Source organism: Anabas testudineus, chromosome 11 (assembly GCF_900324465.2).
Source record: "Anabas testudineus chromosome 11, fAnaTes1.2, whole genome shotgun sequence".
Taxonomy (NCBI): domain Eukaryota; kingdom Metazoa; phylum Chordata; class Actinopteri; order Anabantiformes; family Anabantidae; genus Anabas; species Anabas testudineus.
In genome coordinates this window covers 10,572,426-10,589,124 of record NC_046620.1, presented here as the reverse complement: position 1 = coordinate 10,589,124, position 16,699 = coordinate 10,572,426, and the positions used below count along the sequence as shown (strand labels likewise).

At 39.7% G+C, this 16,699-nt stretch overlaps 2 protein-coding genes across 2 annotated transcripts; one reads left to right on the top strand and one right to left on the bottom strand.

Annotated features, from left to right (window-relative positions):
• Positions 1 to 588: 588 nt before the first annotated feature.
• Positions 589 to 11,157, top strand: laptm4b (lysosomal protein transmembrane 4 beta). The gene is made up of 7 exons (XM_026350306.2): positions 589 to 871; positions 2,066 to 2,183; positions 3,482 to 3,555; positions 3,639 to 3,761; positions 4,111 to 4,209; positions 6,274 to 6,369; positions 9,082 to 11,157. Exons 1-7 carry the CDS (start codon positions 779 to 781, stop codon positions 9,154 to 9,156), a joined length of 678 nt encoding a protein of 225 aa, XP_026206091.1. The 5' UTR covers positions 589 to 778; the 3' UTR covers positions 9,157 to 11,157.
• Positions 11,158 to 13,326: 2,169 nt separating this feature from the next.
• rpl30 (ribosomal protein L30) lies at positions 13,327 to 15,911 on the bottom strand. Its single transcript, XM_026346630.1, has 5 exons — positions 15,827 to 15,911; positions 15,664 to 15,712; positions 15,029 to 15,174; positions 14,096 to 14,226; positions 13,327 to 13,427 (listed from the first exon to the last, which is right to left on the bottom strand). Exons 2-5 carry the CDS (start codon positions 15,682 to 15,684, stop codon positions 13,375 to 13,377), a joined length of 351 nt encoding a protein of 116 aa, XP_026202415.1. The 5' UTR covers positions 15,685 to 15,712; positions 15,827 to 15,911; the 3' UTR covers positions 13,327 to 13,374.
• Positions 15,912 to 16,699: the final 788 nt, after the last annotated feature.

Sequence of the window (16,699 nt, the reverse complement as noted above, 5' to 3'; positions counted from 1 at the left end):
CCTCCATGTGAATCATCGGCTGTTAAGAAACAATCTTGATACCACTTGGGCAACATGTCTAATTTAAGAAGGTGTTTAATGAGACATTAACAAGCACATTAACTTGCGAGGGGCCCCTGGAGTCTGCATTAACTCCTCATTCTCCCTTATGCACAAACAATAGCTGGATTTTTCTAACAAATTCATGTTACAATATAAATGCTGAAAGCATAATATTAGCCCTAATAATTCATGTCTTAAAGCTACTATTTTCCCAGGGCCTGTCTGAAGGACAGGTTTCATGATTTATCACAAAAACTGAGATGCACATTGCATATTATCACCCACCAGGACGTCAGGGCCCGGTGGGTGATTTAATCTTCCAGGTGAAGTGACTGCTAAAGTGTATTTAAGACACTTAAATACACTGAACTCATGAGTTCACTGATGACCCACACTCCTCCAAAAAGCATCGTGCCACGCTGAAACACGACCGTGAAACCGTCTTGTCTCCATCAGCATCCGCCCCACATGTCCCGGTCAAATCCCCCGGTGGTCATGTGACTCCGGGATGAACCAGATCAACGGCGCCGCGTTCGCCCGGACTCCACTCGCGGAAACGGGCGAACGTCGTTGCCAACATACGCTGGATGCGGCGGTCCTAGCACCATCAACAGCACCAACTTTACGTTTGGGGAGGGGGGGGGGGAAGAGAGAGGACAGTGTAGCCTCCACTCATTCATTATCGACAGCATTCATGAAATAGCTTCAAATTAAGAGCAGGATACAAACAGAAAAGATGATTTCGCCGTGGGACCGGTGGTACTCGACGAGCTGCTGCCTGTGCTGCCATGTCCGGACGGGCACCATCATCCTGGGGATATGGTACATGGTAAGTCATGTTTGTCATACGAGCCAGGAACATATATCTTTACATGTGCCTCGAAAAACGTTTAATATGACGACGAAATGTCTGATTTAGCGTCAAGTGCGGTTGAGTTTTAAGCTAAGTTACATTAGCTAGCTGCCGCTTTTTGTGGAGCTCATGTTTGATTTGCCATTTTGGGGAAAACCTTGGTTAAAACGTTGAATAAAAATAACAAGGAAAGGTTTGCTTAGCTATTTGTCTCCTACTTTGCCATTCAAGCCTTCTTTTGGACTATCCTGATATATTTTAATCACATTGTAAAGTAGGTATAACTAAACGTATTAACAAGGCAGCTAGCGTTACTTTTTTTTGTTCTTCCTAGTCCAACACATTGGATTTAAACCAGACCTGTGGGGTTAAATCGACTTTTAAATCGACTTTTCTTGTGTTATAACCCTCAGGATAACCTGAAGTTTTAAACATAGTTCAGTAAGCCTTGTAAATCCCAGAGCTTTATCGTTAGCCTCCATCTCTTTTACTATCAGTCAACCATGTTGTAGATTAAAGGCAGTAACAACAAATACCTCCATTAATAAAATGTTCTGACAGTAGGAGGAGAAAACTAAACTGTGATCTATAACTTTTAGTATTTTTTTTTTTTTGTATAGTCATACTGGTTGGATCACTGACCCTGAATCAACATTAGATTTGACCCCATTAGTTAATTCCTCAGTTAGGATCAAAATGAAATTAATCCACAACAATTTTCTACAATTTGATCAGAGGTTTTGATAAAAACAAGAAACCGTGTGCCTTTGGGCTTTGTGAGCCAGTATATAGTATATATATTCATTATTTTCTAAACACAGACTATACAAGCAATCAAATAAATGAATCATAAATTAAATTACTGGAAATACCCATTAGCTATGGCCTTAATTAACACATTATGATGCTTCATTAGAGTTTTCTCTATTAAATCCACTCAGTGATTAACCTTTATCAAGCCTTAAATAGTATATATATTGAAAACCCTATTTCTGCAACTCCCCTTAGTTTATATTTTCATTTTTATACTGTATAACACTAAGAAAAAGTCACAAATATTATGACTTAAATATACTCTTCAGATCCATTAAGTCTAAAATGTCACAGCTGTCAAAATGCATGACTCTAGTGTGACATCTGACATTAATATTGATTTTCATTCCCTCACAGCTCATCAATGCAGTGGTCTTACTCATCTTGTTGTCGGCTCTCAATGACCCAGTTCAGTACCGCTACCACCTTACCAGCTCTGAGCTGGGCACTGACATTGATGTCATGGACGATGCAAGTGAGTGCAGCTAATCCCTTCGATAGTTACGTGCCAGATGTGGCATTGTCTATTGGAATTACAGGATATGTTAAATGTCCTTAAGGAAGACGTTTGCTATTTTCCATGAAAACTGACAGTAAGAAACTACAGCTGAATTAATCAGTAATTAATCTGCCCCTGTTGTAATAATAATTTGAGTCATTTTTCAAGCAAAAATGCTTTCCAAAGCAAGGATGTACTGTTTATGTCTCTGATTTGTCACTGTACTGTGTACACTGGTTATCTTTAGACAAACCTTTTGTGATTAATTGGTAATGACAGTGAATGGAATCCTAAGGTTCAATCCACCCATTTAAGATGTGTCCCTAACAATCGACTGAGAAAGTTCTGTTGCTGTTTTTTGAGATTCTTCATGAACACATAATTGGTAGTTTCACACATTATTTCACTGAGCTTGTCAAATTAATTGCAAAGTGCATGGTCCACCCTGCCACTACATAACTCCCAGACATAATCAATCAGTAATATGTTTATGATGTATCTTCTATTTCTGACAGCTAAAACTGACAGCATGTCCACATTCTGTATCCTCGTGTGTTTTCTGTAGCTCTAACATCACGTCTCCTTTCTAATCATCACTTCTTTCCTCAAAATGCTGCTCTCAGCACAGACATGGCTGAGTAGGCTCCAGAGCATAGACAACAAATCAGAGTGCATGTGTATTTCCAGTGCTGCCCCTCCAGCAGCTATCATCATCATAGCTGCTTCTGCAATGCCACAGCTTCTGTCACTGACTACTCTGATTCAAAAACAACTGCACTGATTCCACACTGGATTAAAACGGCCATCTTAACGCAGCTCCACTCAGATAGGATTGCTGCTTCTGCAGCTTTAGTCAAAGGAAAATGAAGGAGACATTATTTTATATAGAGAAAATGTGTATGATGTTTTGGGGGCAGTGTCTGTATTGAATATATAATCTTAACTTCATGAGTGGATCCCTGTTAGTTACTTTATTGAGCTCATTACTGGCAGTGACAAGTGTCTCATCAGCTTTTTGCACAGCTGTAATGCAAGTGTGAGAAGGGTGTCACATTTAGTCAAATTTAGCATCTCTTGCATAACAATTATCCATGTGCTTTCTGCAAGGCAGATTGGATGCTTAAAAATAGTGAGGGCACTATTTTGGAAAAAAAAAATCCCATTACGACTTTTGGATTACATCAGTAGATGCAAGTGTTCCAGCTGTTGTTCTTCGCTGGAAAACTAGATTATCTGGTCTCACACTGTTCTGTTTTATGTGTTTTATTTCTCAGATATCTGCATAGCAACTGCAATATCCCTCCTCATGATTCTTATATGTGGCATGGCAACATATGGTGCTTACAAGGTAAATAAACATACAAATGAGAAGCATAAATCTGAAATTGAGAGTTTTTTTCTTCTTGTTTAATGTTTAAATGTCTTTTACAGCAACATGCTGCTTGGATCATTCCATTCTTCTGCTACCAAATCTTCGACTTTGCCCTTAACACGCTGGTAGCCATCAGTGTGGTGGTTTATCCTAACACGGTGCAGGACTACCTTCAGCAGCTGGTGAGAACTATTTCACTACAACACAGTTTTTTTTCCCTTAAACTACAAGAGACACTCACTGAATAAAGGTCAATAAGACATGAACAAATTTATGTTTTAGTCATTTGGCTGACACTTTTATCCAAAGCAACTTACAAGGTACAGCCCCCACATGCAAAATTACGTGTCCATGTGAGACTCTTTGGTTGTTTAGGACTGAAAGGTCAAGGAAAGGTCAAGTTATGCCTCATGTAAAAAGGTTACTCTCCTATCTTCTGCCTCACATTTCTCTTCATTGATTTTTGTTTCACTCTTGACATTTATTTATTTTAATTTACTTTCCTCTCTCTACCTTTCTCCTTCCCTTCAGCCGGGAACATTCCCTTACAAAGAGGACATCATGTCCACCAACAACATGTGCCTAGTTTTTGCAGTTCTTCTCTTCATCGGCTGCATCCTCTCCTTCAAGGTAAGACTACATAGTCTGAAATCTAATAAAAAGTAGTGATTTACACACATTCACTGAACAATTGTATCTCGTAGAACAACCCTTTATAGCTTTGTTCCTCTTATCGCAAGGTTATTAAGGTGATTAAATGTCATACTGCGCATGTCTCGTAGCATTCATTACACATGCCATATGAACCATCAGGCATGTGTAATAAATGTAAACGTTCCACTTATCACTTTTCTTCATGAGCTCAGTTAAAGATCAGTGGGTCAGGGACAACAGGAAACCAACTCCTTTCAGGCTAGTCCCCCTTAATGCATGGATGATTCTCTAGGCACAGCTATGCTCTGGGGGACAGTGATGAGATAGGACATGAAATTGCAGTCATCTGTACAATCAAATCAAGTTGTTTCTCCTCTTGGCTCAGATTAGAAATGTTCTCGGCAGAATTTCAAAGCCAGAGCTGCGACATTATGATAGCAAGCAGGCAGTGGAAGACATACTGCTGGACTCATAGACAAGAGCAAATGTCATGACTCACACAAAGAGCTTTGTAGCACTTTCATTACTGCTTTAAAGAGTAGTACTTGTTCAAAACATATTATCTTCATATTTGCCAAGAGAAATCAATACTGTGCTGTGCATTATTGTGCTTCACACAGTACTGTATATCAACTACTTATCCTTATATAAATGATAGCTGAGCCAGTCCCCTGGAAAAGAGCCAGAAATGAAACCTCAAGGACACATTCAGCTCTCAGTTCAGAGGCAACACCTGCTGAAGTTCCTGCTGAAGCCAACATCCTCCACTTGACTGCACTTGGCATAAATGCCACATACAGACAGGCAGGAAGAAGAGCTAAAGAGAGATAGGGGGGTAGGAGAAGAGAGTAGTGCAGCACAGAGGGAGATGTAGATGGTTATAAGCTCAGATTTATAAAATGAGACGACATGACTTATTGCAGAAAATAAATGAGCAGTAGCACAGCTCCTCACGATGTGTGAGCCTTTTGCTATAATGCGAAGTGATGACATTAATAGGTTAGTGACCTGCAACTCAGAGTTTGTACAAATGTCTAATGTCGTTTCTAGAGGATGTAAGAACTTTGTTGCACCTGTTTTGATGAGGAGACTAAGCTAATTGAAGGCACCTAACCTTAGGTTGCACCACAGTCCATCTGGCATGTGGCTGCAGCAGGGTTCTCTCTGGCAGCTCGACCATTCGTTAACTATTCAAAGTGAAAACTCGCAGCCTGTGTGCCAGCTGTTTTTAGCTGTTTTAAGAATCAATGCGTGGCAGGTTTTTATAATATAACAATCGAACTTTCAGAAGGCGTTTATTTAAGCCAGACACATGAAGCGGACTAGAACAGCTGAGACACAATACATCTGGTCCCCCATACAATTAATTTCTTAGTAAATTTATAAGATATCAGTGTTTGCAGATTTAAATAAAAAGAGTGCAGAGGAAATGTTTAACCAAACATAATAAAATGTATTAACTTGATAAAATGATTTATTTTATTTTATGTTGCTGTAAATCATCAATGTTCCTAGGACCTTTTTTATTTTAAAGGTTCAATTCTGCATAGTGCAAAATGATGAAGTTGACCTCAATTTAGTGTTGGGGGCCAACTCTGCAGATGATGAAGTGGTTGCCTAGCTGTCCATTTGGCTTCCTGGTTGGTTGGTTGCACTTACTGTTGGCAGAGATACCAACTCAGCAGGCTACTCACACACAGACACAGACACACACACACAATGAGCCTCCTGTTCTTCTGCCAAGTGAGACAAACCTAAACATTAGTGTGGACTGAGCCGTAATGCTGCAAGAGATCACTGATACGCTTCCTTTAAATAAATGTCAGAGCCAGAAGCAGAAGGGCAACATTTTCCAGAAATGGAAACGTCCTTAGATGGAACTGTCCACATCCAACCAGCTGTCATGATTCTCACAGTGGATGAATGTCCAACCTAGAAAAAGTGATGAGATTGTAGCAAGCAGCATCAGTAATAATGAAAAGTGGAGGCAGTGTGGTTTAAGGTCATTGTTCCTTCTCTGTTTTCACCTCCTGGGGGCAGGCCTACCTGATTGGATGTGTGTGGAACTGCTACAGATATGTGAGCGGCAGGGGCACCACGGAGGTCCTGGTTTATGTCACCACCAATGACACCACGGTAAGTCCTCACATCCACCTACCAGCTCTTCATTTCAAGGACATACTAAAAATTCCACATGCTCAGATATGTGAATATGAGGTATTAAATGCTGGGCTCAACATCTGCAAGGCTTTACTAAGCTATACTAAAATATAGACTATTTTTTGTTCATGTTATTGCAGTTCAATGAGTTGATACCACTTAATTTACAAGGTAAGGATTGTAGGCATCACTTATTATCATTTTCACATAGCTTATTTTTTTAATAGCAGCTATTTAGAGTCTGACAAAGAAATATGTCCAGAACAATAAATCATGCTGGTGGTTTTAATGTTGTGGTTGATCAGTGTAATTTCTGCAGTAATAAAATATCTCATCATGCCTGCAAGTGCTGATGCCACAATAGCAAGGAGTAAAAAAGTACAGTGTTCTCCTCACAAACTAATTAATATGAATTTTAATGTTTCAGAATATGAAAAGACACAGATCAGATCACATCTGTTAAAATATGTTTACATCCTCTTTATTTAAAAACATTTTAATCATATTAAAACAAGTATTTTTAGAAAGTATTTTATGCAGTGTCTTTTAGATGAGTTAACTAGTTCATTTCAGCCATTGAGTAGAATAGTGCATATAATACATTGTACTGTACACAGTCACAGGGAAATGGGCTGTTTAATATTCCAGTGTTGTAACTGTACAGCTTATGTCAGTGAAGTGACGTTGCTGCTGTGAGTAGAAGTACAGTAGATGCTTTAGGTCTTCCTTAAGTGATTGGGTGGCTGGTTAGAGTCATGTGTCGTCCATCCTACACGTCCCTCTCAGTGTTGACTCAAGCAGTTTCTCATAGGCTTTAGCGTAGTCACGGTTTCCACTTGTCTGTATCTCTGTAATCCTCCACACTGATCCATAAGACATTAATCTGTCTCACACCCACTGTCGTCTCAATACGTAGCACTTCATCTGTCACTCTGTCCTTGAGTTGCTGTGGACCCAGTTCACTGCTGACGTTTTTCACCTTGTAAAACAGACTCAGGCAGGAGCTAATCCAGCAGGGTCTGGTGTCATATTGTGTATCATGTGGCCTTGGAACAAACTGGATATGTGCCAGTCTGATTTGTCCCCTGCAGCCAGGACGTAGAGGGAAAGAAACACAGCCACAGCCAGATTTTAAGAGAAAAATGCTGAATACATTTGAAAAATATTTTAAAAAGTACAAAGAATGGAAAGAACAAAACTAGGCTGATTTGTGTGTGTTAGCAGGTGGACCATGAAGAAGTAAAAGGTTATCAGTTGCCCCGGTGACGAATAAAATGCACTAGGGGGAGAAAATTACAAGTTTAATCCATCAAAGTATATTTCTGTTTTATACTCAGTTTTATGGCTGTATTATATTTTATATTTACTTAAAAATGTAATGATACATCAGCATCAATCACATTTGTGACAGAGAATATACTGTATACTTACACAAGGCTGAGAGCTGAAATAACACTCAGGTGCCAGGTAGTGTTACATCAAAAACAGGAAGCAGGAGCCTGTAACCACTGAGATAAAAGCAGTGTGAAAACAGTTTAATTTAGTTTAATTACTAGTCTAATTGAAATGGAAAATATGTTTGTATGTATATATGGATTTTACATTTAAAAAAACAAATAAGATAAAGTAACGAGCAGAAACATCTAGGTCAAAGTGGAGGCCGCAGCAAAAGCAGTGTGAATTTCAATTAGAAGTAAGAGGGAACACACAGTATCTGAGAATCTGTGGCACATGGTCAAACAGCTCTCATATTGGCCTGAATAGTGACGATATGGTTTTGTCATAGCGTTTCCGCTCTCTACACACAGCTCGGACTGAATAGAGCACTCCATCTATTTTTACTATTAGAAAGCCGGCGGTGTGTCTAAGTGGCTTTCTATAGCCTCGAACATCAAGTTCCGAGCTGCTTATCTACCGTGCTTTTATGTAAATGCCATTAAAATGCACAAGGGTCGCCTCTCTCTCCCTCCCTCTCTCTCCCTCCCCCCGCTTTATATATCTCTGTCCGTCCTCCTCTCTTCTTCTGGACATGTTGCATAATTGTCTGCTTGTCCGCTTCGTTTCAAATCCTCCCTGTGATGTGTTCTCCGGGCCTCCCTGGCTGTTTCACAATTCCATCCCCTCGGAGCAAATTCTCTCTCTCTCTCTCTCACTGAATTAACAGCAGGGCTGGTTTTATAACACTGTTTACAGAGGGAGACCTCGGATGGCGAGAGGGCAGTGTGAACAACAAAGCACAGAGATGTGTGCGTGTTATCCTTCCTGCTAGTAATGCCTTCTATAAGGCTGGGGCATAAAGAGCATGAAAGATGGAGGGGAAACAAGCTGTATCTCAAATTACTTGTTTTTTCTATTGTTACCATGTTTCCAGATTCTAATTTAGTTTTTCTATCATTGTTTATTTATTGTTAATTATTTTGGAAGCAGTGGGAAATGAAGGGAAATCCTCTTGCACCTTGCATAGACAGCACAGTGGGATATCGTAGGAATACTTTGACCTTGTTTCAGATCCTGTTTTAATTTTGTTGATCATCTATCGACTAAAAAATAATCAGGTTATGTTTTGAATTTTTTATGAAAAAATAAAAAAGGGTATCTTCTGTAAATGGTTCATTAGTTTTCAGGTTAGTAAGGAACATTTAATGTTCAATCACTGAACATTCATCCATGTTTTCTGTTACTTCTCAGGTTCTGCTGCCCCCATATGAGGAAGCTGTCTCCATCCCACCCAAGGAGCCTCCTCCCCAGTACATGCAGGCATGAGAAGTTCTTGCCGGGCCCCAAACCCCCCCTACCCACTACGCCTCTTTCCTACAGCAGGACCCCCACTGTCGTGTTAAAAAAGACAAAACAATTTCTTAGGTTTTGATTTTAGACTGGACTCCCACCAACCCCCGCCCCAGTTTGGTGATGTATTCCCCCCTTCGTCCTTCTCAAAGAACAATATCTCAGTAACTTCAATACATCTTCTCACCACCATCATCACCCTTTGCAGCTGGGTTCCCCTGGCAGCATCTAAACTCCTCTACGCCCTGAACACTGACCCAACTCAATTTGCACTTTTCTTTGAGTGAAACATGCCCCCATCTGGCCACCAACTGTTAACCCCTCCCCACCCCAATACTGTGAATTTCCCTCGTGATCTTTGTCTAGAAGCAAACTACCTGAAGAGAGCTAGTGACGGAGTGAGAAGGAAAACGTCAAACACGATCAGTTATGCAAGAGCACTTTTTTCAGGAATTGACTACATTTCCTTCGATGAATGTAATGTCGGGGTATTTTTTTATGTCTCTTTTCTATAACAGTAAAAATTGAAAGACAAAGAAGTGAGCAGTGAAAGGTCGTCCTGTTGTGGAAAAAAATATTGTGTGTGTAAATCATATTGAAAATAGTTCTTTGACTACTAACAACTGCATCTTCCTACCGTCCCCGTGTCTGTTAACCCATCGACTGCCACAGAAGACCTCCTTCACCCTTTGATTCCAGTTTGCCTTTCTGTCCATTTCCTGTTCCAAGTTATGAGAAGTGAATTTAGACAGGCATTAGTGTAAACATCCTGTGAAACACTTATCACAAACATTTTTTTTTGTCTGTGTTTGTTTGTTTCACACATTCACACACTACACATTCAAAAAGGCACATACAAGTAAAACGTGTAAATGAGACATCTGACGTGTTTATGTCAAGTTGCAGCATCAACCGTGTCTTCATTGTTTGTTTGTTTTTGTTTTTTTACATCAATCATTGTGTATAACCTTTTTAGTTGAGCTAACTTAGCTGGACTGAGGGCGTTTCCTATAAAGACGGCATGACGTGCTGCTGTACATGCAGAGACTGTACGTGTGTTTGTGTGCTTACATCTCCGTATGAGACATTATGGTGTAAACTTTGTGTCATTTTATATGTTGTGACATTTCTTTTGAACATTCAAAGTGATACCAATGTTGAGTCATTTCCTGTGCTGGTGAACTTTTTGACGCTAACGATGGATGGGGATCTAAAGCAGTGATTTAGCATAGTAGCACAAACTCCACATATACAGTATATGAAGCTAGTTACACAGTGCCCATGCTTGTCTTTTGCCTAGAATTATTTAGGCAATCAGTTGAGCATTATGAGAAGTAATTACGGAACTAATATTATTACATATGTGTAATCCTATTCTTTCCTATAATTCTGAAGTAGTATTTGCTATTAACAGAAAAAAAGACTATGCAATAGTTAACTTGTTATACCTGGACGTACCATGAAGTAGTATTCTGTTTAATACTAACACTAATACTGTAGTTGGTAATGTAGTTATTTGTTAGGCCCTTAATCATCGCCCCTGTGTGAATTATGATCCCTGCTTCTGCAAATCCAACAAAGCTGGAAAACGAAGTTGCACTTTTAAGTCAGTGTGAGCTCACTGAAAACTTGTTTGTACTTTACTCATCTTTATCTCGTGACGCTCGAGCTAAGTGGTTCTCAAATGATCGGCCGCCGTGCGTCTGGATGATGCAAGCTTTCCAAATCATGATACCCCACGAATCAATATTTGTGTTGTGTGACTAAATAGCTGCAGATCCAACAGATTCTCATGTGGTTGTATTTCAGCTGAGTTGTGCAGTTTAGAGGAGAAAGCTTGTATCTGGACCAGCGGGCGCCTCATTTTATTGGAATCGCTCAAGACTGTTCTCCATCGCTCCACCTGCTCACACATTCTGTTGTTGGATCTGCATGAGCTCATGTATTTGATTCTGAATAATAAAAAGAGAAATTTAACCTGTGTCTGCAGTTGGTTTTATTTGAATCATTGGGCTCTTTTTTATTGAGCTTTTAGTCTTGTTAGGAAAATTTGCTTAACTTATTTGAGGAAAACAGCCCTTTATTACAACCAACTTTAAAAAGTTAATGAAGCAAAACTAGAGTGGAACTAGACTCAGATCACTTAAATATGACACATCAATCTTATATATATCTTATAGTGATTAAACACCATAATCCAAAATGTTTTGGAAAATATATAATGCAACAAATCTTACAATGCAAATGGACTTATATAGACTTGTATTTGTGTAGAGATGGTGGAAAGCATAGCACCCTACTCTCCGTAGATTGTCCGAAACATACATTCAAGTTTCATGAGTATAACTGTGCAGAAACATGAGTGTCCCACTAGTGCGCATGTGTAGATATTCAGTGTCCCTCCCTCAACCTAGTTGGGGTGAACAAGCTGGCAGATCAGCAAGGATTTACCCGGCTGCTTCAAAATGGAGGCTGGCATTACCTTGGGTCTGACATTAGGCTACCAGACAGACACGCTTACCTACTTTCTGTCACTAGGACACAGCAGGAAAAAAAAAAAACAACACAAGTGGGTCACACTCTGTCTCTTTTCTTGCTAAAATGCTGCTTGTTGGATGCAGAGAGAGGGGCTGTACAACAACATCAACATCCCAGAGAGGAGATGTCTGTGAAGGAGGACACACAGGGCACAATCTGTCAGCAGAGTTCATGAGCTGGATGGTATCCAGAGTCTCGACTGAAATGTACAAGCACAAATATTTTAGTTTAAAAAAGACAAGACACAATAACTAAATACAGTATCTACCAATATTAACCTATATACTCAAAAATATCTGTTATGGTGTTATCTGTAAAAGGTATATTTTACTCTTTGGATAGTTCTTAACTGGATTCATTTGTTGCATGTGAAACAAATCTATAATGATTCATTGGGAGTTAGGAAAAAGGCTTAGCAATGCCATGAGTGGGAGAAACTGGGGCAACTGGCAACCACTGGATGGATGGACAGACAGCTTTCAGTGCATCTCTAGCTACAGTTGATGTATTGGCCTTAATTCGGTGTAAAAACAAATTGAATTTACTTTACATTGTTAAGGTTAAACTCAGTAGTCATGGTTCTGGAGCTTTTGACAATATTAAATTGTGGCGCAAAGCAGAAACTCCTGGCACTTCACCTACTATCAAGACGCATGGATGAGGGAAAACACACGGCAGGTTATCGATCGACTTTATTATTAGGCCAACATGTTTCAGCTCACAGTCATCAGGGTCTGTTCAAAGTGCACAGCAAAGAACGTCTGAATAGAGCAGGTGTCAAACAAAAACCTGCAAAGGTCGCCAGTCTTATGTGAAGTTGTGCCAGAAATTTCTGCTTTGGCTAATATTATCAAAAAGGTCCAGGACCATTCATGGAGGTTGTTCAGTAAACTAATTTTCAGCTATTGTTGTGGAAATAAAATGCTGCTTAAACACTGTGCATGATACTGTTCAGTATCACTGTACTGACGACTGCTGCTCAGGGCCCCAAAAGACCTGAGCCAGCTTCAATGTGACGCCCATCAGCAGCTACAGCTGCAAGGCTTGTTCTACTTTATCCACTACACTACCAAACTGCCCTTCAGCAAGGCACTCGCCCAACAATAGAGCAGAGCAGATTTGTAGCTGTGACCTCTGTGGAAATGTAGAGCTGCACAAAAATGTATCTATGTATCCCTTTTGTATATTAATATTTGTATATGTAATAACTGTCAGTTGTTAAAAGCTCCAGAACAGCATTGTACAATGAATAAAAGCAGCACGGACATGTAAACTGCAGGTGCTGCAACTGTAAGTCTCAGAACTGATGCATGATAAGCACTCAAAAAAAAAAAAAACTAAAAAAAAAAAACAACAAATTTTGCTGTCACGCTTCCTTACTTCTACAGTTGGTTTCTATATTTGTTTCTATCCTGTTTTCTTGTGACAGTTTCATAATGTAAACAACACAAAAAAAGGGGAAATTCCTCACACAGACCTTGAAAAGGTGAAAGAAGGGAAACTAAAGAGAACACTGGTGCTCTCTGGTGGACATTTGCAGGACTGACACGATGTCTTAACCAACAAGTTAAATGAACAAAAAAATAAAAACAAAATGACAGCAGCATGTTCTGTTAACACCGACTTTATTTATAACAACGGGGTGGGGGTACAGCTCTACTGAGGCTGCTGCTGCTGATCTGGCATGCTCCTGATGATGTCAGAATCGCCTGAAGGGGAAAAAAAAGAAACGGTAAGTGGACTGAACTAAAAACTGGCATACACAGTAGGATGACACCATTTCTACAGGATAAATTAAAGTCAATATTAAAAAGGTAAACGTTGCTAATGGAGTATTCATGAACTGGCTGGAGAGCACTGGGAACCGGCTTTCATCTAGTGAACCACTAGTTCAGAACTGGACCACTCTGGATAGGCCCAGCACAAAGATTTACACAAAGCAAATCAAGTGTCAGAAATAAAAATATATACCATTTAAGTTTAAACAAAGCTGAGTATAAGCAGTGATACAAACTATTTTTACAAAAGGTCAGCTGAGGATTGCTGAGCTGCAGTGATCTGGCGTGAAAGGATTTCAAATCTGATCTTAATCCATTAGAAGCCACAATCGCATGGACATTTAGACATTTTTTTAGTTGAATGCTACATTTCTAATGCTTTCATAGCTACAACAGGGTAATTCAACAGACATGTTGCATACTATTTTATTTGTTTGCTCCTTTGCCAGTCTGCTCAACATGCTGGGATTAGTAACGCATAAAGTATACCTACTTCCTACTTTAGACTTAAACTCAATGTGTGCAGCATTAGAGAAAAAGCTAAATTCAATTAAGACACTAATTAGGGCAGATGGTGTCATACAAATGATGGTACTCACCAGGGTCAATGATTGCCAGTGTGCACACCCTGTAGTATTTACCGCAGGCTGTACCCAGCTCAATGTTGTTTCCACTGTAGTGGTGGACACCAGTCTTGGCCAGCATGGCATAATACTCAATCTCAGATTTCCTGGATAGAAAAAGGACAGAATAATTTAAGTTTGTATTTAAATACAAAAAAAAAAAAAAAAATCTAATAAAAGATAGAGGGTATAAGAAATGCCTTAAAAGGTACAGACAGTGCTACCTTAAAAACACTGATGTTTAACTGTGCAGAAACATTTTTGACTGTAGTAAAAGGTTTGCATTTCAAAATCAAAAAATCAGAACTCTAAATCATAAGATCCTGCAGGAAGCAGGATTATTTTAAGTATTGGTGTTTAATTGAAGGTATGTATGAAGATATTAAACACTATGAGGAGCATTTAACCCACTTTGTGTATGCCGTGTGTGCCAAGAAAAATTTGTGGGGTTAAAAAGCATTTTGATGTTCTACCCTGACACACAAGATGTACATGAAAAGCAGCTTAACACATAGTATCAAAAATGTGAATTGGATACAAACCAATATGAAAGATGAGAGCAAAAATTAACGGATTGTTTTACATTGTTATGCATCATTAAGATGTCCTATCAAGTCAACCACTACAGGTTAAAACAGTTGCAAGATGACGTAAATGTAAATTTGGCAAGAAACAAAGAAAAACTAGTTCATCTTAATGTTTGAAACAGTAAAGTCTCATTCTTCAATTATTTTTCAGATGTGCTATTTAAAAAGTGCCTTCTGTTATCAGCACTGCCTGGCCTTACGAACAAGCCAAAGACATGTTTTTATCACATCAAAATATGTGCATTTAACAAATACAGGGGCTGAACTTTCACACATGAGGCTGAAACCCGAATATTGCTGAATGTGGTCTTTCAATGTATACCTCAGGGCAGGGCAGTTGTTGGCCAGGATGACCAGCTTGGCTTTTCCCTGACGGATCATCTTCTGAGACTGCTTGTAACCCAGAACGTATTTTCCACTCTTCATCACCAGCTGGAGACGAGAGTTGATGGACTCCATTGACTTTTTCTGAGCAAACACAGAAACAAGTCAAGTCAGTGACAGCACACGCTACACAGCTAGCTTACACTGAAGTGTCTTATCCAGCGATGTGGTCACGATGAACCCAAATTGAGATTGTGACAAAAAAATTACACTCACTTAGGCACCTAAGAAAGGCAATTTGTAAAATATACCTTTATGTACAGTTACGTTTTGACATTTTACTACTACATTAGCGAGTTAACATTAGCATGCTAACAGTTTCCACTGTAATGTTAATATTAGCAAATGTCAAACCGACGGACGGCAAAACATAGACGGAGAACAGACATGCGACCTTTTAAATATTTAAATACAGCATTACTCAACCCATTATTCTACACATTATGATGTACTGGGTGAGTTTCTTTGGACGGCTACATGCTAACTAGCAGGCCCCAGACAGAAACACGTCTCCCACGTGAAGCCTAGCCCTGCAGCAGCGCGTGCACACCGGGCCGAGCCGACGACACTCACCGTTTTCTTTGCGGCCACCATGTTTGCGGATTAGTCCGGACCGGCCAACCTGATAAACAGAGAACGGGAGAAGGAGACTGTCGTTTAAATGTTGACACTAACAAAATGTCAAAATGTTCAGAATAAGATGCGTTTTATTGAGAAAACTCGGAGCTCGTCTTACTGTGAGTTAACTCCAATATGGCCTCGGAGAGAAAGGAAGTCCCATGGTGCACTGCGGCATAATCTGCCAGAGAGGCTGCGCAAACGACTACTGCGCAGAACCCTCGCAGCAGATGATTTGTAGATCTTTTTTTCTGTTTCTCCTGTTTTTTACTAATCAACAGAGGCTGTAGCCTCATTTTAGCAACAAACTCAGTGAGCTAATCAAGTAAAAGTGAAAGTGCGGCCTAAAAAACACACTCAACTACAAGTAGAAGCACCTCCTCAATTTAGTGCATGCTCTAAAATGTAGACTACCTACAATTAGTGGTTAAAATCAGCTCCACCTTTATCAGCTGCTGTTTTTGTTTCACACCAAGTTGTTAAAGGTAACCAATTAATCATCACAAAGAATCTTTGACATACTTTTTACATTTGAACCTTTATTGGAGAACTCAAGACTAAACTTGAGCACATACTGTATGTTACAGCGTTAAAACCACTACACTTTAAAATACATTGTTTTCTTAATCGAGTCCACTACCTGATGTTTTGTACGTAGCCTGTTTAAAGTACGTTTTTGATCATGTTTCTGTTGACTCTGGACCAGTGTGGTTGCTTTTAGTAAACATGGACATGACTCTGCTTCAGTGCGCTGCCTCAGGCTGTTTGCTCAGGGGCACTCAGGTAGTTTCCTTTCCTCCACCCCAGAATTTGCTCTTGACTAAATAATGCATTATTGTCCTTTCGCCGGCCTCTTGGAAACAGCCTCAATTACCGCAGGCTACACCACCAAAGTTCCCAGTGTTGAGAAACCTGCAGCCACAACAGCAGGATTTATTTGGACCATGCGTGCGTCCTCTCTCCATTTACAGGACGATATCTGTGCGCGACG